The 21,006-nt window shown below is 41.7% G+C and overlaps 3 protein-coding genes across 3 annotated transcripts in view; 1 reads left to right on the top strand and 2 right to left on the bottom strand.

Moving 5' to 3' along the window:
* Positions 1-652: 652 nt before the first annotated feature.
* LOC6040800 (digestive organ expansion factor homolog) lies at positions 653-3,070 on the top strand. Its single transcript, XM_001850087.2, is given in 2 exon segments — positions 653-2,770; positions 2,773-3,070. Coding segments are annotated over 2 exon segments (2,277 nt in total). The 5' UTR covers positions 653-774; the 3' UTR covers positions 3,054-3,070.
* Positions 3,071-5,841: 2,771 nt separating this feature from the next.
* Positions 5,842-6,665, bottom strand: LOC6040799 (39S ribosomal protein L40, mitochondrial). The gene is made up of 2 exons (XM_001850086.2): positions 6,521-6,665; positions 5,842-6,461 (listed from the first exon to the last, which is right to left on the bottom strand). Exons 1-2 carry the CDS (start codon positions 6,544-6,546, stop codon positions 5,885-5,887), a joined length of 603 nt encoding a protein of 200 aa, XP_001850138.2. The 5' UTR covers positions 6,547-6,665; the 3' UTR covers positions 5,842-5,884.
* Positions 6,666-7,137: 472 nt separating this feature from the next.
* LOC6040796 (heparan sulfate glucosamine 3-O-sulfotransferase 3B1) overlaps positions 7,138-21,006 on the bottom strand; it is a 196,451-nt gene continuing 182,582 nt past the window's right edge. The window contains 3 exon segments of the mRNA XM_038251521.1: positions 7,138-7,948; positions 7,950-8,608; positions 8,675-8,858. Of these exon segments, the coding sequence (XP_038107449.1) occupies positions 7,642-7,948; positions 7,950-8,608; positions 8,675-8,809 (1,101 nt within the window). The 5' untranslated portion in view covers positions 8,810-8,858 and the 3' untranslated portion in view covers positions 7,138-7,641.

Below are 21,006 nucleotides of genomic sequence, written 5' to 3'. Positions count from 1 at the left end.
GTGTGCGTCCGTGACGTCACGCTGTAAAACCTAAAGGTAAGAACAAGATTGTCCGTCAGACCTGAACGCAAACGCAAAATTTTGCGCCTGTCATCATAGCCTCACCGACCATTGAATAAAACAATCCCTTTAGATTGTTCGACTGGCAGTTTATAAAAAAAATCTAAAGGTAAGAACAAGATTGTCCGTCAGGCCTGAACGCAAACGCAAAATTTTGCGCCTGTCATCATAGCCTGCCAGTCATCGACCATTGAACAAAGCAACCCCTGCAAATTGTTCGACTGACAGTTGATGGAAAAATCGAACTGGCACAGCGTTCTGCGTTCACCACTGCGTCGAACATGTTCTTAGCTTAATCCAGGTTTTTAAGCGAAGATGGCGTTCGAATGTTGAACGCCCGAAATGTCAAAATCACGCAGTGGCACCAACATTAGAAAAAATGTGGCTGTCATGCCATGGCACACTTTTTTCGTAATGTTGGTACCGCTGCGTGAATTTGACATTTCGGGCGTTCACCATTCGAACGCCATTTTTGCTTCAAAAGCTGGATAGTCTTGGAGTAATTTTTATTTTTTCTGCTTCTTTTCCATAACCGTGTAATCATTTTTTGACGTTTTTCTCCGTTCTCTTTCGTGCGATGTTTTTTTTTTCAAAAGCAAAACGTGCATTTGTTTACGTTCGCATGTTGAATCAGCACAAAATCCTGCAGCATGTTATTCGTTGTGGTTAAAAGTTTTCATCAATCATTTTTTTAATTGAAACAAAAGTGCAACAATGGCCAACAAACACCACAAACCCTCGGGCGGCAAACGCGGCCGCGGTCGCCCCGTCCTCACACCGGCCATGAAGAAGCAGCAGCGCAAGGAGCGCGCCCAGCGGGCACCGGTCTCGCGCTTCCGGAAGAACCTGCGCCACATGGAGCGCAGCAAGGAAGCGATGGAAGCGCTGCGTCGGCAGCAGGATGCTGAAGTCAAGTACAAACGGAAGATGAATGGGGCGGTGGAGGAGGAGCAGGAGCTGGCGGCGATGGGTAGTGATGGCGAGGAAGCCGGGGAGGACGACCACTTTGACGTGCTGGTGAAGACGTTGAACAGTGGAAGGAAGGGGGCGGATCGGCGGGAGGTGGCGATTGAGAGTGACGAGAGTGAGGAGGAGGAGGAGGAAGAGGACGAGCAATCAGCGGAAGTTGAAGAGGAGGAGGATGAGGAGATGGATGATGGTTCTGAGGTTGAGGAAGAGTCCAGTGGGGAAGAGGGCGAGGAGGAGGAGGAGGACGAAGAGGAGAAGGACGAAGAGTCAGATCCTTACTTGAACCACATCAGTTACAACATTAGTCCGCAGATGCTGGAATCGGTGTCGGCCAACCCGGCCGTCACGAACAAGAGCACCATCGCCTTTGGCCGGTTGGGACAGCTGATGGTGGAGATTCCGAAGGATCGTAGCAAGGAAGCGAAGGGTGCGACGTTGCTGGATGACGACGAGAAGTACGCGCCGGAAGGGACCGTTCCGAAGGCATTGAATCCGGAAAAGTTGGATGTGAAGAAGCTGTTTATAAAGGAAAAGATTCAACGGAACTTAGAGGATCCGGTCTTCAACAAACTGCAAGCGGAATGCTTCTCAATTTTGAACAACTATCAGGACTTGTACTTTCCTGGGAGGAATCTGGACAACGGGTCGGATCTTCAGATGGTTTACTGCCTGCACGCCCTGAACCACATTCTGAAGTCGACGTCGAAGATCTTGCACCACAATTTGAAGCTGGCGGAAGCAAAGGGAAAAAAGAAGAAAAAAGTCGCGACGGTTCTGGAGTACCGTGACCAAGGTCTGGTTCGCCCAAAGGTCCTGATCGTGGTCCCGTTCCGCAGTGCGGCTTTGAAGATCGTCGACACGATTCAGCGCCTCTTCACCGGGGATGACCCCAAGCTGGTGACCAACTACAAACGCTTCCAGTCCGAGTACGGCGGTGAAACGCTGGCTTTCCCAAAGGTCAACCCCAAGCCCGAGGATTACGAGCGGACATTCGCGGGCAACACCGACGACAACTTCCGGATCGGCATCTCGTTCAGCAAAAGTTCGATGAAACTGTACACAAAGTACTACAATTCGGACCTGATTCTTGCCTCTCCGCTGGGACTCCGGATGACCATCGGCGCCGAGGGCGAATCCGAGCGGGACTTTGACTTCCTCTCATCTATCGAACTTCTAATCCTAGACCAAGCGGAAATCTGCCTCGTCCAGAACTGGGACCACGTGCTGCATCTGATGGACCACCTTCACCTGCAACCCCAATCTACCGAGCACACCGACTTCTCCCGCGTCCGCTACTGGTGCCTCAACGGATGGTCCCGCTTCTACCGACAAACCCTGCTCCTTTCCTCCCACGACCTCCCCGAATTCCGCTCCATCTTCAACAACAAATGCGCCAACTACCACGGCAAGGCCCGCGTCGCCAACCCCGTCAAAACCGGCTCAATCCGGCACGCCATCGTCTCCCTTCCCCAAACCTTCCACCGCATCGAAGTGCCCTCCCTCGAAGCGTCCTACGACGCCAAGTTCGCCCACTTCACCACCGTCCTCCTGCCCCAACTCCGCTCCGTCACGATGGCACGCACCCTTATCTTCATCCCGTCCTACTTCGACTACGTCCGGCTGCGCAACTACTTCAAAAAGGAAGAGCTCAACTTTGTCCAAATCTGCGAGTACTCCAAGGACGGCAAAATCGCCCGCGCCCGGGACATGTTCTTCCACGGCAGTGCCCACTTTATGCTCTACCCGAACGCTCGCACTTCTTCCGGCGGACGCGAATCAAGGGCATCCGCCACCTGGTCTTCTACCAGCTTCCTCAATTCCCCCAGTTTTATCCCGAGATGATCAACCTGATGGCGGACGAGTACCAGAACAAGCACGACGGAGTGGACGCGAGCTCGATGACGGTTACGGCGCTCTATACGAAGTATGATTTGCTGAGGCTTTCGGCGGTCATTGGGACGCAGCAGGCTGCCAAATTGGCCGGAAGTGCGCGGGCGGCGCACACGTTTACCACGCAGAAATAAACGATTGCTGATTTGAACTGAAGTTTGATGATTTGTTGAAAGAAACCCCGACTTTCACTTCCCAAACACAGACGTCTATTTTAAACACCAAGCCTATCAAAAATGCCCCAATCTTGCGTTGACAATCTGCCGAGATTTCTAATTCACGTCCAGCATTGTTGCTTCTGGAATTCAGCTTCGAACTCATTTCCGTTGCGTTCCATGCAGGAAAGAAAAACAAGCCTCGGCGTTTTGGAGGCAAGGTTTTCTTGCGGATCGCTACAGTGTTTGCCTTTCGGAAACGGCAAAAGAGTGGTCGAAACTTTGGGAATATGACTGCGCGACCAACAGCCATGCCATGTGCTTCGCACCGTTCAATGTTGTTGTTAGATTGTTTCGATCGTCATTTCTTCAGAGTCGTCCACCCGCTTTGTTTAGCTCCGGTGCAAAACGGGCATTCTACGGCGGCTTCCAAGTATCCTGCAGAACGTCGTCGGATCTTTCTCTAGAAAGCCGTCACGTTGTTGAGTGTCCTGTTGAGTGATATTATTTCGGTGTTTTATTTTCTGAAAATTGAATCAATTTAACTCACTCCCCTCGGATGCGGACCAACAAACTCGATAAATGAATAGCGAAATCAGATCGGTTGAGTCGCTTTTTCCTGGTAGTTCGAATTGGACGATTGCAAAGGAAGAAGGAACCGTGCAATCCCTTCGTCACGGATGGTTTGCGAAGGCGGACCTGAGCTGTGACTCAGTTAAAAAACAAGTAAACGTCAAACCTTTAAACGTCAAACGGAACTAGGGGTAAGCAAGTGAAACTCTAAAATTAAATAAATAAATAAACATTTTGAGAAATTCAACGTTTTTTAAATGTATTTGGGATTAAAAACAAGACAAGAAACCAAAACAAACTTGTATAAAATAATGCGCTCGCTTGCGCCATTCATCTTTCTTTAATTTCGTGTGCAAAGCCTAAAGGACTAAAATCAGCGGCTTCATTGCAGATAAAGCTCATCTGACAGTCCATTGCCTGCATGACGTCCGGAAATTCCGCTTCGAGTGGGAGATCGCCCACACTACCGGATGATCAGTCAAGCGATGGTTCTCCAAGTTCGCATTCGACGAGAACTGGATCAACATTAGGATCAAGACCGAATCGAGGATTTAGCCACGCCGGGTTCATCGTACACCGGCTTACATCTGATTTCTTACCAACATTTCAAACTCTCTGAAGTGGACGTTCTGGCGATAGCTGCGACCAGCTGTGCCAAACATATTCCATTCCAGCGTCTGCAAACAGTCTCCTTCGGCAGCATCCTCTGTTTCGAGAGGATGAAACTCGCCATCCGGAAAAGGATCCACAAGTTTCTTCCAGGAGTTTTGTATTGTCTTCAGCGAGATTTCGTCCCAGGCCTCCGCAATCCAGTCGATTGATTTTTCATTAAAGAGGAAGGTGTCCAGCTGGAGTTTTTTCGTTGGAAAGAACAACGTTCCTTGCAGCCGGTCAGAAAAAAAAAACGAAACCTTGATGCACGTATATTTCGTGCTTCTGTAGTTCCCCAAACAACAATTCTTTGGCCTAGGCTCGCAAAAAATCAAATGAAACGATGATGTTGGCTTCACGCTGTTGGAGAAGCCAGATGAACAAAACTTTCTTGAACTACGGGAAGCTTAGACCTTTCATGATCTTCCGATTCAACAAGCCATGCGAGTTTTCAGGCAGCTCATCCCTCTGCGGAATGAACCTTGTCACGGTGGAAGAAAAAACGCCGTATTTCCACCGTCGCTCGCAAACTCGTCGATAATCTGGACCTTCTGCGCAAGTGAAAGAGTTTTTTGCTTCCTCTTTTGAGCTTGCATTGTGATCGAGATTGTGATATGAATGGTACGTCGTATTAAGAATTGAAGCAACCGAAAATCTGATCGTACTGAACCAAAATTGTTTGCATTTAAATAATTACAAAAAAAAAAATAAAAAAACAAAAAAACAAATAATTTATTATCGGAATGACAGAATTTGTATCGATCAAGTTTGCATCGACTTTACCTCTCGTTGGTTTTTGATGTTTAGTCGTTCAGCCCAGCGCAAGGAAGCGTCGGAGATGTTGGAGGCTCAACTTGTTGTAACGCGTTCAGTTGAAAGAGAACAGTGCATCTTATTCGGAGAGATTTTCCTTGTCTTCAATATACGTGAACGCTTCGCTATTCGAGCGAACGAGCTTGAACCACGATAAGAACATGGTGTGTAGCGTAAGGTACGCCCCGAAACAGCAATCTACAAGGTCAAGAACCTGCAGCAAGCCTGATCTTGCAAAAAATGCTGGAAATCCGCGAAAATGTGTGTTTTGATGAATGCAGAAATTTATGTGGATGAGGTCCAGCCGTACTTGCTGCCACTCCGGATCTAATGATGCAATGCGACTGCTGTGGAAAAGTGTGCATCGAGATTAAGTGACTGTTCCAACTCTCTAAAAAAAGCTGACTCAACAAAAGCCTCAAAATTCAAGATATGGATTTTGCTTTTGCCACCGCTGTTTTGCTTGACTTGTTGCAACCCGTCTTCTATGTATAACAAAAATGAAGTCGGCTTTTGAGCCGACTGTCAATTTACTGGTTAGTGTCCTCGCTCAAGAGATTTCTCAAAGCTCGAAAGCTAGCTTGTTCGATTGCGCCTGGTCGGTATGCAAAACCAAACTTTTTTTCCTTGCTAGATAATTCTCAGAAGAAGTTCGATGTGATATTTTTTTGTTTTCACAGTAGTGTTTTGAGTAGATTGTGATATTCCAACCATTAAAAAAGTCTCTGACTTTACAATTTCTACAAGCATTCATTCAACATTATCATCATTATTCACTCCCACTTCTTCGAAATGTCGATGTACTCGCCGTCCGGCATTTCGTACCCCCGAATCGGAGGCGTCGCCACCGGACCGACCGCCTTCAGCGGCACCAGCGCCAAATCCGGCTGAATCGCGGCCTGGTACAGCGCCTCTGACTCGAACCGCAGCTCGTTCAGGGCCTTCGTCTGGGCGGCCAAAACCCGGTCAATCAGCTGATAGTCGCCGAGCTTTTCCTGCATCTTGAACTTGGCCCACTGCTTCTCCAGCAGCACCCGTTCGTCCTGCATCGCGGGCGTGACTTTGACGCCCTGTGTCCGCCGGCGCTGGGCCTGCTGGTCCAGCAGCTCGATCGGAACCTGCAGGTCTTCGACCGGTTTGAGCTGGCGAGCGTTTTTCTCCAGACGGCGGATTTGCTTTTCCAGGCGTTTTCGCTTGCGGTCTTCGCGCTGCTTCAGGACCTGGGGGTCGATTTTGCGCTTCTTTTTGAGGGGTTCTGCGAACAGGGCCGGTGTGAACCGGAAGCAGCTGGGTCCGGCTGCGGTGTGCAGGGAGTGCGCGAGGAAGGCTTTTGAGGGGGCAAGGGGAGCCCTGAAATTTTAATATTTTAACTTTTAGACAGCAATTAATAGTGACCAATCAAGCCTTACCGCAGCAAAGAAAGTAGTAACGACATTTTACTGCAATTTTAAATTAAATTTTAAGAAAAATCACGCGAACCTCGACGATTCGGTCGATTGTTTTGATCGCACTCTTTCGTAACCATCAGAACAGAAGAACGAGAGAAACGTCAAAATGCAGATACACGGTTACGCGAAAGTGATCAGATTTTCATTTTTTCAGCAATAAAAAAACATCGCACAACAGAGTGCTCGAAAAAGGTACACGGTAAATGAGAAATAAAAAATGGACATGGAACTTTACCCATAAATTTTAAGAAGCACAAACTCGCGTGTCGTAACGGTTATAACGTGTATAACGGTCATTCGGTTGATTGTCTTTTTCTATCAAGAGATCACTCAACTTTTTCTGCCGAATCCCAAAATGGAATACCAAAGCCATTTTGGGAATTTTAAAGTTTTCATTTTTTTTCGAATTTCAGAATTTTGATAGAGTTCTTAAATTTTAATTAGTAAAAAAAAATTAAATTCTGTTATCTGCAATATTTTAAAATATTTGGATTGGATATGTTTATAAATCAATCTTTGGTATAATAATAGTGTATTCCAGGAAATGTGATATAAATTTAAAATAATAATAAGTTGTGTTTATTTCAACGTAATTTATTTCCAGTTCAAAGTCATTTCTTTCCTGTTGGAAAGATCATTGATTTACAAACTCGATTTACAGCACTCGAGAATCACAATGAACTTTTAGCAGCATTCTTTGTGTTCAACCTTTTTCAAGAATTTGTTTTTGTTTGTTTTGTATAGATTTGTGCGAATGTGCTTACATCTTATCCTGTCTGTGCAAAACTATCTGTTTCATATTTTATACATCACGCAATATTTGGTACTGTTTTAACACTAATTGACCTCTTGGAAAATGAGTTCTGCCTACATCAGTTCAAGTGTTTGTTTTGCTTACAGTCTAAACTAAGGGGTTTGGTTCGTATCTCTTTGAGGCGAATCCGAAAATGCCACAAGATGGCACTGCTTCGCTCCGCTGCTCGCGCCAAATACTCGATGGCACCGTTTGATTTAGCTATAGGAACTCTACTCGCGGCTATTTACAGCGGCTACCGGTTGTCCCACCGGGTCACCAGCGACCCTCAGGGCCACCCAAAGTTTATGCCGGTCAGCTGGTAGAACTTGAGGTTGAACGGCCGGTAGAACTCGCGGAGTCGCTCGATGGCTTGGGATTCTATTTTGGGGTGATTGCGACCTTTGGTCTTGCCTAAGCAGTGCGGCGAGGATCGTTCCTCAGATTTGAGCAGACAGGGGAAGCCCTTAGTGGAGTTGAAGTAAAAGTGCTTCTCGTTGACGACCCGCTTGAGGCCGAGGAAGTCCTGGACGCGGCCGATCTCGACGGCTGGGTCAGCGATCAGGCGCTCACCACTGACGAAGATTAGCTGGGAAGGGGAAGTACTCGAGCCATCGCTCGAGATGTTTGGCGTAGACTCCGATCTTGACGGGTCCCCAGTTGGTGTCGACGACCCCGCCGGAGGTTCCGTTGAGAAAGGCCAGCTCTTCAAACCGTTTCATGTCTTTCTTCTTGCTACGGGCTTGGGTGTAGTCGGAGATTGCGCGGGTTACCGGATCCCGGACCACTACCAGCAGCTTTGTGCTGGGGTTCATGTGGTAGACCCGTTTCGGGGCTTCTTTAGTTATGAAATAGCTGGGCGTTTTCTCCATCGTGATTTGACCTTCTATCGTGGGTGGCATGTGATGGCGGTACCAGTGTAACCCTTTGGCGTAGTGACGATCGAAGAAGTGAACCTCACAACCCGCTGCCCGGACATCCGGATGAAGTCGGATAAACTCCAGCAGGGCCCGCGTTCCGGACTTTTTGACGCCGATGATCAGCGCATCCGGTAGGTGTCGCGATGGTCGTAAACCCTGTTGCCGCAGAAACCGGTACTTTGGCGATCCGTCCGAGGCGTTCAGCATACCTTTGGCCTCGAAGCCGCTGCTATCGTCCGTCAGAGGGACGATCCGTACGATCGAGCCCAGGATTTTGATCTGGGGCGCCTCGGTCTCCTCCGTTGGTGTGGTCATTGTGGTGATGCTCGTGTGAGCCTGAAAGTAGATTAGAAAAATCAAATTAAACAGTTGCCTAACCTGGGGCGCTTTACCCCCGCATACCTTCTTCCACGTTTTGTTGATGCTCGATATTAGGCATGTGTTGAACGTATAGGACACGTACAGCATACAAATACAGACGACGATGGTAATCGCGATCGTACGATTACTCAGATTGGCATACCATTTGTACACCATATTCCTTGCTCTGCCTTCCGCCAGATGACTCTGCCTTCACGACGCAGAGCTGAAAATGGGAGAGGAAGAAGAAGAAAGAAACTCTGTAAATCATGACAGACCGTAACTAAATTGCATAACCGCAGGCGGTTTGTACAAACAAACAGACGCTGGGAGTTGGAGAGTGTGAGAGGTGAAATGCACTTTTGCAAATTTCACAGTCAGTGTTGAGCATACGCACGTATGGACATAGTTGTGGAAAGTTTTGGGGTATGTCGGTGCTAGCGAGGGTGTTTTTGGCCTGTTCAGGGTGACAACATTCTTAAATTTTGTTATAAAAATGCGTAGCTTTGTTCGATAAATTTTATCAAATTAATTTCTTTAAAGCCGGCAAATATTTTTTTTTCAGACACGTCACCCTGCTCGAAGTGTGTGCCATGAATTACAAATCCGGCAGCGCCAGCTGCTGCCCAGTTTGACTCTCTCTTAGTCTTTTTTTTTCGCCTGCAGCTAGACTTGCAAAGTGTTCTGTTTGTACGTAGAGCCACGCCGGATTGCATACTGGTAGGCGCTCTAAGCAAGCAAAACAAAACGAAAAGGAAGAAAGCGTTTCAATCCGACACGAACTTGTGTCTCTAAATTTGAAAGATAAATAACCACGTGTCGAGACAGCAAGGTGACTTGAGTCCTTAACCGCACTAAGGCTATCCGCACCGGAATTGCCGGTGGCCTAAAGTCAGCAGTTTATTTGCACTTGTTCCGGTTACAACGGAACATAACCTAGGACCGTTGCTTCCTTACGCGCGTGGTTGGTAATTTAATCATGGCACATCGTTTTCCTTTCGCCGACGACCTCTTTTCTTATTCCGGTGACGGTGACGGCTGCCACCGAGTCTGAGCGATAACGAGCGGAATATTCGATGAGCTAATTTTCACCATGTCGAAAAAGTTTTTCCCGCATTTTCCATGCGGCCTTCGATGGAAAGCTCGTCAAATGAAGGAAGGAAAAAACGGATACACCGGTGTGTGTGTGTGTCTATCGAAAGTTTCATGTGACACATAGTTGAGGAAGGGCGGGAAAAACAGACGAAATTTGATATAATGTGCGGAAAGTTTGTTGTCACAGACTATCGGATCTGGAAGTTGTCAACCATATTATACGACCGCAAAGGATTTACAATGGGATTTATATTCAATTTTAAAACATCATCTTCGTGGCCCTTCTTGACAGAAAGTATTTTAAACACAAACGATTAAAAAAATATATGCACATTTTTTTCTCAATGAAAAAAAAACATAAATTAGAAATCGGACTACATTTTCGGATTTTTACAAGAACAGATAAAAGTAGTTTAAAATAAAAAGCCATTGTTAATGTTATTCAAATTTGGATTTGAGAAAAAATTTGAGCTGTTTTTGAAAATTTGTACAAAATATCAAAAAATAATCATTAGAATTTTTTTTGTTAAAATATATTATTTTTCTAATCACAGTGTTTGGGCAGAGAGTAAAATATCCATGCTCCAAAACCATCATATTGCTTTTAAATAATGTATCCGTGAATAGTATGAGAAAATATGTTCAAGAATAATATTGACACACTAAGTTGAAATGAAAACAAAAACGTGAGGAAGGCAAAAAACCATGCAGACAATATTTTTTTCTTTGCAAATCTTTTTGCCTTTCTTACAAAAGAAAGGATTAAGGTTTGCTTTTGGAAAAACGCTTTTTTAGAAATTTTTAAAAAAACGTGCACGGCGAGGAATCGTCCCAGAAAAAATCCTATTACTAATTTGAAGGTTTTGATGCGCTCCTTCGATTGAATTTTTGCCTGTAACCCGGAACGTAAAACCCTGATTTTTTTGTGCTCTTTTTCTTCAGATTTGTAGCCGTGGGGTCGGAGACGAACAATTCATTTTTTGATTCACAATTTTCGACCAGTAATTGTGGTCATAGCCATTTTTAGAAGTATTGTTAGAGAGTTTTACAGATAACACTATCAAATTAAAAGAATTTAGGTTCAAACAAAAAGCCGTTCGAAAACATGCGCCATAAACTGCTTCGGCCCAAAATTTGAAGCTTTTCCAAAATGTATTTCCAGAGATACAGTATGTAAAAAAAGTATTAACACTCCTTTGGCACTATGCACATTTTGTGATAAAACATGTTAACAATTTAAAGTTTGACAGAAAACTGGTACTACGTTTTGTTCAGAAACTCTTGTCGAACATTTTGCTATAAAAAGCTCATGAAAAGATGATTTCGATAAAAAGTTATAAAACAAATACTATTACAGAAATAAAAAAAGGTGCAGAAAATTTTTGTACACCTTTCGAAAAATTAACATAAATAATGTTATTTGTTGACAAATCACCATAAATCCAGTCTCCCAACTCCAAAAAGGCATCCTTGACTGATTAAAAAAGTAATTTGGATTGAATATAAAGTTTACTAACTACTTAGTATAAAAGTTTATATAACTCTGGAAATTCTATATAAAACTTATCTAAACTTAATTTTGCAAACTTTTAATTCAACTAAGTGTCAACATATTACCATAGAATTACTAAATAAACATTTTGGAGTGGGTATAACACCGTTTTGGGAGTATTTGTATCGATAGAATAGATTTTTCGTTGGAATTTATTACCAACCCGGAATTACGTATCAACATATCAAAAAATCTCGAAAATAAAAAAATACGTATTTTGGGAACTTGATTTTTTGTGAAAAAAAAGTTGATAAAAAAATCCGCAAAAAAAATTCTCAATAGTCCTCAACAATACCTACAACTTTGCCGAATACACCAAATTGATCAGAAAATTCACTCAAAAATTACAGCTGTTTGAAGCCATTAAGTACCACTTTTGCATGGACAGCAGCCAAAATTGCATGTAGATTTGTATGGGTGAACCAATGATACAAAATAGCTTCTTTGGTCATAGGGAAGGTCCCCACAAAGTTTAAGCCAAATCAAAAAATTAAAAAAAATAAAAATGGTCGAAATCGGCCGGTTTTTGTAGAGAGTTGCTCTATTTACAGTTGTGAATTGAACTATTCACAACTGTAAATAGAAATTAATATAATTTAAAATAAACCTTGACATGAAATTTTAAAAAGAACTGATAAGTTCAATAAGAACATTAAATCAAATAAATTAAAATAAAATTGAGCTCTTTCATATTTTTTTTTGAAAATTAAATATGAGTGTCAAGAAGATAAGAAAATGCATTATTCCATTTAAATTTAGGGAATTCTCGGGAAATTTACAAATTTCCCGGGAAATGGGAAATATTTTTTTTCGGGAAATCTGGGACGGGAAATTGGACGCTCTACTTCTAATCAAGGTTTGTTCATTTAATTAACTTTACCCTAAACCTGAAAAATGTATACATGCATTTAATAAAAAAGTAATTCATCTTCTGAATTTCTTTTTTTTATTTTTTATTTCGTATTTTTGCCTTCCTCACTGAGGCAAGGCTATAATCCTGGTCTAAAATTGAACTTTTTATTTAAAGCTCGAAAACCCACCTTGATGTATACATATCGACTCAGAATCGAAAACTGAACAAATGTCTGTGTGTATGTGTGTGTGTATGTGACCAATAATGTCACGCAGTTTTCTCAGCACTGGCTGAACCGATTTTGACCAAACCAGTCGCATTCGACTTGGCTTAGGGTCCCATAAGGTGCTATTGAATTGCTTGAAGTTTCGATAAGTAGTTCAAAAGTTATGTATAAAAATGTGTTTTCGCATATTTTCGGAAGTTGAATAAATGGCAGTAAACTGAACCAAACATCATCATGTTATACATCGTTAGTTAGGTAATCAAAAGACCTATCCAACGAGTCTGAAAATTTGATAATCTGGCAACCCTGTCTCGAGTTCTGAACACTTAAGTGATATTTATGTACTTTTTTGTAGCCGGATCTCACTTAAACGTATGTAAACAATGTCCGGATCCACCATCCAACCCATCGTTGGTTAGGTAATCGAAAGACCTTTCCGACGAGTCTAAAACATTGAAGATCTGGCAACCCTGTTTCGAGTTCTGACCACTTAAGTGATATTTATGTACTTTTTTGTAGCCGGATCTCACTTAAACGTATGTAAACAACGTCCGGATCCATCATCCGACCCATCGTTGGTTAGGCAATCGAAAGATCTTTCCGACGAGTCTAAAACATTGAGAATCTGGCAACCCTGTCTCAAGCTATGAGCCCTTGAGTTATATGTGTGTTTTTTGTATTCCGGAACTTAACGAAATCAGACGAAATTTGTGTCCAAACCCATCATATCACATATCACCCATTGTTTGAAAAGAGTGAGGAAGGCACCAACCACATAGGTGGATTAAGTTAGTTTTTTATTTGAAGGCAACTGGGTTGTCTCGCCGACAGTTGAGCCAGTTCGATTTGCAATGCCTTTCTGCTGGGTCGCGGGATTTTTGGCGTTCGTCGTCGGTGTGCAACAACAACAAAACCTTAGGATACCATTTCAGCTCATTCGCGATCAAAAGCTCAAAAATTCCGACAGATGGCGCAAAGCATCGAAGAATGAAAAAACAAAATTAAAATTTTCAAGTTTTGCAAGAAAAAAATTGAAAAAAATATTTTTGAAAAAATAATATTGTTTAAAATGATAGAGCATCAAAAGTTAACAAAGTATAAGCTCGAATTTTTGCTCAAAAGTTGTTTTCAACGCTGGAATGTAACAAAACAGAATTCGCATACATAACCTCAATAGGCGGAAATTTCAATTGACATTCTTCGCTCTGTTCTGCTACTCAACACTAGGTGTCGCATGTCGTTTAGCTCTTGAACGGCAATCGTTCGCTTCGTTAATCATTACCTCACTAAACATCAATCATTTAAAACTCGTAAATCATCTCAATTTAAAAGTCAGACTGTAAAATTCTTCATTCTTTAATTACAAATGATCTGAGATCTATCTTTCCACAGCCAACTGTCTAAGGTTAAACCATTCCATTAAAAATTTTACAACCGATAAACGGGATATGTCTCATCCGCAGCATCCGATTGCTTGCCTTGAGAATAATACATAATACCGTTCAACAAATACTATGATTTTGGGTCACATCATCATCTTTTATGATGAATCCTAACACCCTATCCTACTAACAAATTTTCAGGTTCCTGGCGCTTGTGGGGTACCTGCGCTAACTAACGAGATCTACAAACTGACAGGCGGGCGCCGTTGGTGGCCAATGACGGTTAACTATTCGCAACTGATCTAGTTTTAGCAATCATGGTGTTTTATCTTTTCGGCGCATTCATACATGCTGTTGATAAGGGAAACACCACTTGATAGTCGAAGCCTATGATCAGTAGTGCTGAAAGGATATTACGGTTCTGTTCAGCAACGGAGGGGCAACCATGAGTGGTCTCTCATACTCATGCTCTCAGGCTCACGCGTATTTTTTTATTTGAAGGCAACTTTGTACATTTTCTATGTCAAATCAATACAAAACAATTTTGTGGGATATATGAGTTATGCAAGCTCCATGATTAAAGGATGTAGCGTTGAGTTTGACTGTCCAAAACATTCTGAATTTATAGTAATTATAAAAGTCCTCCATAAGCTCACACATGAAATGCTGAGGCTTTGCTTACTGACCATTAATCAAGCTACTTGCTTTAATCGTGTAATAAGCTATTACAAACAAACTATTATTTCATTGTAATATTTCCTCATAACAATTTCAAACAAACTCGATTTAATGAAAATTGTTAATGAAAAATATTAAAATTGAAATAACAAGCCAACGTCTCAATATTTGAATGCAAAAAGTGTTTTAAGGGTGCACAGCAACGAAGGAAGTTGTTGTCTTCTTATTCCAAAATAGTCATTTGATGGACCCAATCCTGCAAAACAACCGGATTGTAAAATTTGTCAAACTTTGTGGTCAATTGCTTTGTGGACAGTACTAGGGGATGAATAAAAAAAATATGTCGATAGTACCCGTAGTTTTCAAGATACTAAAATGTCTGTAACAAAAATCTGGGTGCAAAAGCCTGTTCAGTTGTTTTACAATCATTAGTTTTCATAAAATACAAGATTTGACGAAAACAAAAATTTTAGCAAAAAAAAAAAAACACATTTTGCGAATTTTACCAAACATTTTTAAAATGATTTTTAACGCAGGGAAATGCATTTCAAAATGATTTCAGCTGAATGCACTTAAAATGTAATTAAAATTTTGAATTTGTTTGTAAAAGTTTTAAATAAATTCAGATCTGTTCAACCTCGTTTCTAAACGGCAATCGATCTAAATTATTGTTTCCAACCCATTTATCTGTGACGTTTTTCGTTTCCCAAGACACCTTTTCTCAATGTTTGTGTGTGGCGTGGCGTGGCGCAACGGCGAAAGGATCAAGCATTGGTACACACACACACACACATTTTCGAGCTCGTTATAACTTTATGGTGATTCGGATCCAATTTTCGTATTCAAATTGTTTTCTTGTGGGGCAAGTTTTACGTGAATGGGGTTTCAATTTAAAGCCAATTTTGGGCTGATTGCTGCGCCAGCACGAGCTCACCTTGAAACAGAAAATCTTTTTGCCTTTTTGGTTCGGCGAAATCATAACAAATCTTGTGTGCTGTTCACCAGAGAGAGGGAAAAGTTTGAAGTCGCGAAAACAACCTGCGAGCACCAGTACGAGAAAGTTTTCCAATTGTGCTCGGTTTCTGGGTCGGACGACAACGTGGTGTTTATTCGTGCTGTCCTCATCATGGTTGGGAATCTTTTCGAAGAACAAACACACCGTTTTGAAGGAGTTTTGCGAAACAATTAGTTGAAAAGTTGGAAGGCAGTGCAAGTTTCATTGAATTATTCTAATTATATAATTTTGTATTTTGCCCATTATCGCCTTATACCACCCTGAAACTCAAGAGCAACCAGTCAACCCAGCTCAGTCGAAAAAACTAATTGCTTTATCGATTTCTTCCCGGGAGACTATCAGCCCCCTGTAATCAGCAAGAACCCCCTGCGCTTCATCAGCAATATCCATGACCATGTATAATATAAGAGTGCCGAGAGTGAACCTTCCCCACACTCAAATTTACACGGCAGTAATCATTGTCATTAAAGCTCATCCATAATTCAGTCGAAAGACACGCTCGCCTCCGTACAGGTGCTTTTTGAAGCCGTCCCCGATCCCATCCTGTTCAGCTGAGCTATCCATCTCTCAATCATCGTCCTTATGCAAGGAATGTCCTCACTTCCGTCCGCGTCCTCTCCGGTGACATGTTTTCTCTTGCCATATAGCAGCACAAAGATTAAGTTTTGTGTGACGACGACATCCCTTCGGAGGAGTTCCGGCCCAGGTTGAACCGAACTATCATTATTCACCGTCTTTCGTTCTTGCTACACTCAGTTGGTTGCGAAAAGTCACATTTAGGCAATTAAAGTACATCCCTTTACACTGTTGCTTGGATGGCACGTCGTCGGTTGTATCTGTTTTAATGATTATTGCGAAACCCGGTTTAATTTTTCTACTCGCAGTTCAAAATACGTAAAAAAACAGTTTCGTTGAGTTTGTTTACCCTACATGTTAATTGCTTGGCACGACGTCGAGCGTTTTTGATTTTTAACTTTTAAAAAATATGGTTAATTGTATCCATCTCATAGCTTCATGGCTTGCGAGGCATGTCGTTAAAGGATTTCTTATTATTTTCATTACTGTCTTAGAAACAGTTTTGAAAATTAAAATCGAGTAAAACTCAATTAAATTTCATTTTAACTAAAATCAACTTTTTACTATTACATGCCACTGAGTGTACCACTTCTGAGCACACCGGAGAAGGACAGCAGATAAGCTCTCGTGGCAGCATCGCATCAGCGGATTTTCCAAAGGAACGCACCTCCTCCTCCGCACTTGTCGTCAATCACTTCCGGGGGAGGGGGGACGATCCTAGGCCAGGCCAGCTTTCCTAGAACGTCGCAGTGAGGTGGCATTTTAATTGAAACTAGCAGAAACATCAACGGTAGCAGCGGCAGCAGTGACAAGGGACTGATTTTGATCTTCATCGTTCTTCGGAGCGGATGTTCTACGACGAAGATGGAGCAGATTATGCGGTGTCGAGCTTGATTAGTTGAGGTGCCTGATGGGCGAAGCTGTACAGGGGAGGAATTGATGAGGTTCGAGCAAATTTTGGTCGTAACTCAAGTCTGTGGGTTTCAAGTGTATTATTTTCACCTTGGGAGAACCTACCGATTGTTGTTTTTTTTTGTCTTTTTTGTCTTTTTTGTCTTTTTTGTCTTTTTTTGTCTTTTTTGTCTTTTTTGTTTTTTTTTTTGTCTTTTTTGTCTTTTTTCTTTTTGGCTTTTGGTTTTTTGAATTCTGTCTTTTTATTTTCTTGTCTGAGGATCGTAATCTTGAATCTTTGCAGCAACTTTTCTGCGTTTTTTGTATCTAATATTTGGTCTTTTTTCTATTTTTTCAAAATTTAGTTTTTGATTCTTTGTCTTTTTTGTCTTTTATAGAGTGTCTTTTTTGTTTTTGTCGCGTGGTCTTTAAAAATATTCTTGTCTTTTGATTTTTTTTGTTTGTTCCTTTTGTTTCGTCATTTTTGTCGTGAATTGTGCGCTGCTTTTTGTTTACCCTCTGAAAATGCAGCGTCATCAGTGCTTAATTGTCTTTTTGTCTTGGTTGTAAAAAAATATTCGGAGTGAAAAGTGATTTTTTTGTTTGTTCCTTTTGTTTCGTCTTTTTGTCGTGTCTTTTGTCGCTGCGAGGTCTTTTACCCTCTGTCTTTGTCAGCGTCTTCAGTGCATTTTTGTCTTTTTGTCGCTTGGTCTTAAAAAATATTCGGAGTAAAAGTGATTTTTTGTGTTTGTCTTTTGTTTCGTCATTTTTGTCGTGAATTGTGATATAGTTTTCGATAAAAACGATCCGAGTTCGTTAGGTTTATCGTAACAAAATTATTTTGATTCATCAAGAACGTCGTGTGGTGCGCTAGTCTTTTTGTGTTGAAAAGTCCTTCCCATAGCTCCGTAGCTCTTTTTGGCTCGACGTCGGTTGTTTGTGTGTTTTGCCCTCTCCATAGCATCGTAGTCGAGAGGCAACGAAAATCTTTACCTAATCTAGTCTTTTAGAAAGAAGATAGGAAGGCACTTGATGATTGAGTTCGTCGCGTCTTTCCGTAACAAATTCATGAACTTTTTGATTATATAATTAAAATCAGTCTACGCTATCATTGCAGCATTGCGTTTAACACCTCATACTATAAACAAATATTATTTGGTTTTTTCTTTCCACAGCCGGCTGTCTAAGATTAAACCATTTCATTTAAAATTTAACAACAGTTAAACGGGTTTTGTCTCATCCGCAGCATCCGATTGTCTTGTGAGAATAAAACTTTTTACCTTTCAACAAACACTTTGATTTTGGGTCGCTTCATCATCTTCTTTGATGAATCCTGTCCAAACACCTATCCTTTTAACCTTTTTTCAGGTTCCTGGCGCTTGTGGGGTGTAAGCACAGAGTAAATCAGCTGCCCTAGTAGCAACCTGTCGCTAACTAACTTTCCGTCCCTTAAAATCGAGATCTACAAACTGACTTGGCGGGCGCCGTTGGTGGCCAATGTCTTTTACCTATTCGCAACTGATCTAGCTTTAGCAATCATGGTGTTTTATCTTTTCAGCGCATTCATACATGCTGTTGATAAGGGAAACACCACTAGATCGTCGAAGCATATAATCAGTAGTGCTGAAAGGATATTACGGTTCTGTTCAGCAACGGAGGGGCAACCATGGGTGATCTCTCATGCTCATGCTCATGCTCATGCTCTTTGACAAAAAATGAAAAATATATGTAAATCACTCATGTTTTTTTATTATGCTATGAATTCAAATTATTCTTCTTTAATTTAAATCTTTAATTTCGTTTACCAATGAAAGTAATTTTCATATAATTAATTTAAAAGCCACCTGTAATCCCGCTCACCACCGCCCATCGAATCTGTAACATATTACCGCTGATGGAAATTATCTCTCTTCTCGAGGTCGAATTTGTTGATTGTTTTAATAACCTTTCACCCCCTTTCTGGATCAACCCAAAATTACCCACATTCTGCAGGCGTTCCTACCGCTCTGCCACTTTGCGTTGCGTCACACAGCCAGAGAGAATGGCTCAATTTAATTCAACAATTTGTGGGTTGTCATCAGGACCCTTCTTTTCGGAGCGCACCCCCCCACAGTGATGATGACTGTGTCGCAGTGGGTGGCCGGATGCGATAATCTGATGGTTCACCTTCTCCTTTTTCATGGTGGTGATGTCCTCCCACCTTCCCCTGAGGTACAGTGCAACACTACTGTTTTGACATTTTTAAGTTTGATTTCGTCAAAACTGAATTTACTTAGAAAGGTGATTTTTGATTGATTTTACTATAAAAATAAACAAAATAAAAAAAAAGTTCAAACGAAACCACCGGAATTTAACTGTATCCGGCTCGAGTTGAGAAATGATGCATAAAATCGAGCTCAAATGTCGATGTGAGGTGGTTTCTTTTGTGTGTGGCACTTTCACATGGCTTTAATTAAACTTGGACCGTTTCATCGACGTGGGTGGGAAAATTGAAAACTCTCGTTAAACGAACAATTCCCGAAAAATTGATCAATTATTGGGTCCCTCCACTTGTGCCCAATGACAGTCGAGTACTAATTGGAGGGGTAATTTATTCAAATTGTGATTCCCGTTATTGTCTGCCCCTTGTCAGCAAGAGGAACATTTTCGATGGAAATACTGTATTTCTGTAATTCGAACAACTTTTCCCATTCTCCGTAGCGAAACAGCATTTTCAATCAACTGTCACGTTAGTAACCGTCCTTTGACTTCGTCGGAAGCTGGAAGAAGTCACATTGTGGACATCTATTATTCAGCGACCGCTTTCATCTCCTATGGTCGTGCTCTCCAAGATTGCCATCAATGGGTCCCCGCAGAGAAGCTCTCTGCGGTAGAGTGGCCTCGAGACGTTGTGCTTTGTGTAACTGGTATCTCCGGAAACATTAGCATTAAACTTGGAAGAGGATGCAGTGGTTAGTGACAAAACGATTATTTGGATACGGTTTTGAGGACAGTTTGAGGAGCTTAAAACATATTACTTCAATGTTGTAAAAAGTGCTATTATTTTGCACCGAGTAACCAAATAAATAACTCATAAGTGTGATATTCTCAAGCTTGTATTTAATTAAAACACATTTATGCGGTCTGCCATGCACCGCTTTATTCGTACACCTTCGTACACTGACTGACTGACAGCTCCCCCACGCTTATTGTCGTTTACCTCAACTCAACACTAATTCAGCCATAACACGGCTAATCTAGAATGCCACAACACATGCATAGCTCTACACGCTTATCGCTGACTACCTAATTCAGGATAATGTTCAGGATGCCACATCCTCCCCTTGCCAAATTGAAAGATATAATAAGTACACTAACAAAACAATAAAGTTAATGTTAATCTAAAATCCTTTCTGCTGCTTCTCATCTCAAGTTTTGTAACGCCTTGTGAAGTGTCCGTCCCAAAGCGCGAAGGCTACCGGCTTAGGCTGCCGATATCAATGATGCCAGTTGTCGTGTTGATCATCCAACCATCCTGTCTTCCTCCGAGTCAACTAAAGTAACAAAAAAGAACTGAAGAGAAAAAAAAACAAAAATCAGCAGTATACCAAGCTCTGAAACGTAAAATATAAAAGTAAAAACCACGTATATCAGGCATAAGAAATCATAATCCTCTTTGTAACATTTTTAACCACGTATTTAACCGTATCACCAATTTGAATGAAAACTGTTTAAGGCTTCCTCTCCGAACAAAAATTATTGTTTTCATTGACAGACGTGAGCCATGTGGTAAACGTATAATCTTCAGTGAACATCCTTCTTTACAATTATATAAAACAGTGATATAAAAATTCTCCTTTCATTGAACTATCTCCCTTCTATTGGCTATTCGAATGTTTCTTTTTCCTGCGATTGATTCACGCGATATCGGTCCTCAACTTAGAATTTATTAACTGTTGAAGATATTCTATATCTCAGCTAATGGTAGTTGTTGTACACAAAAGATGCTAAAACAATGCAATAAATTGAATGAGTTTCCACAAGGCTTGAATGACATTGATAAATAGCATTGTTAAATAACATGAATTTCAGAAACAATACTTCTTCCGAGAGTTAAAGTACATATG

Source organism: Culex quinquefasciatus, chromosome 1 (genome assembly GCF_015732765.1).
Source record: "Culex quinquefasciatus strain JHB chromosome 1, VPISU_Cqui_1.0_pri_paternal, whole genome shotgun sequence".
Lineage (NCBI taxonomy): Eukaryota > Metazoa > Arthropoda > Insecta > Diptera > Culicidae > Culex > Culex quinquefasciatus.
This window is presented reverse-complemented; position numbering and strand designations above follow the sequence as displayed.

What these genes read in the sequence shown, in the direction of transcription:
- LOC6040799 (XM_001850086.2), bottom strand. Translation starts at nt 6,546, where the DNA reads ATGTCGTTACTACTTTCTTTGCTGCG. An exon ending in TTACTACTTTCTTTGCTGCG is followed by an intron (nt 6,462 to 6,520) that starts GTAAGGCTTGAT and finishes TTAAAATTTCAG; the next exon opens with GGCTCCCCTTGCCCCCTCAA.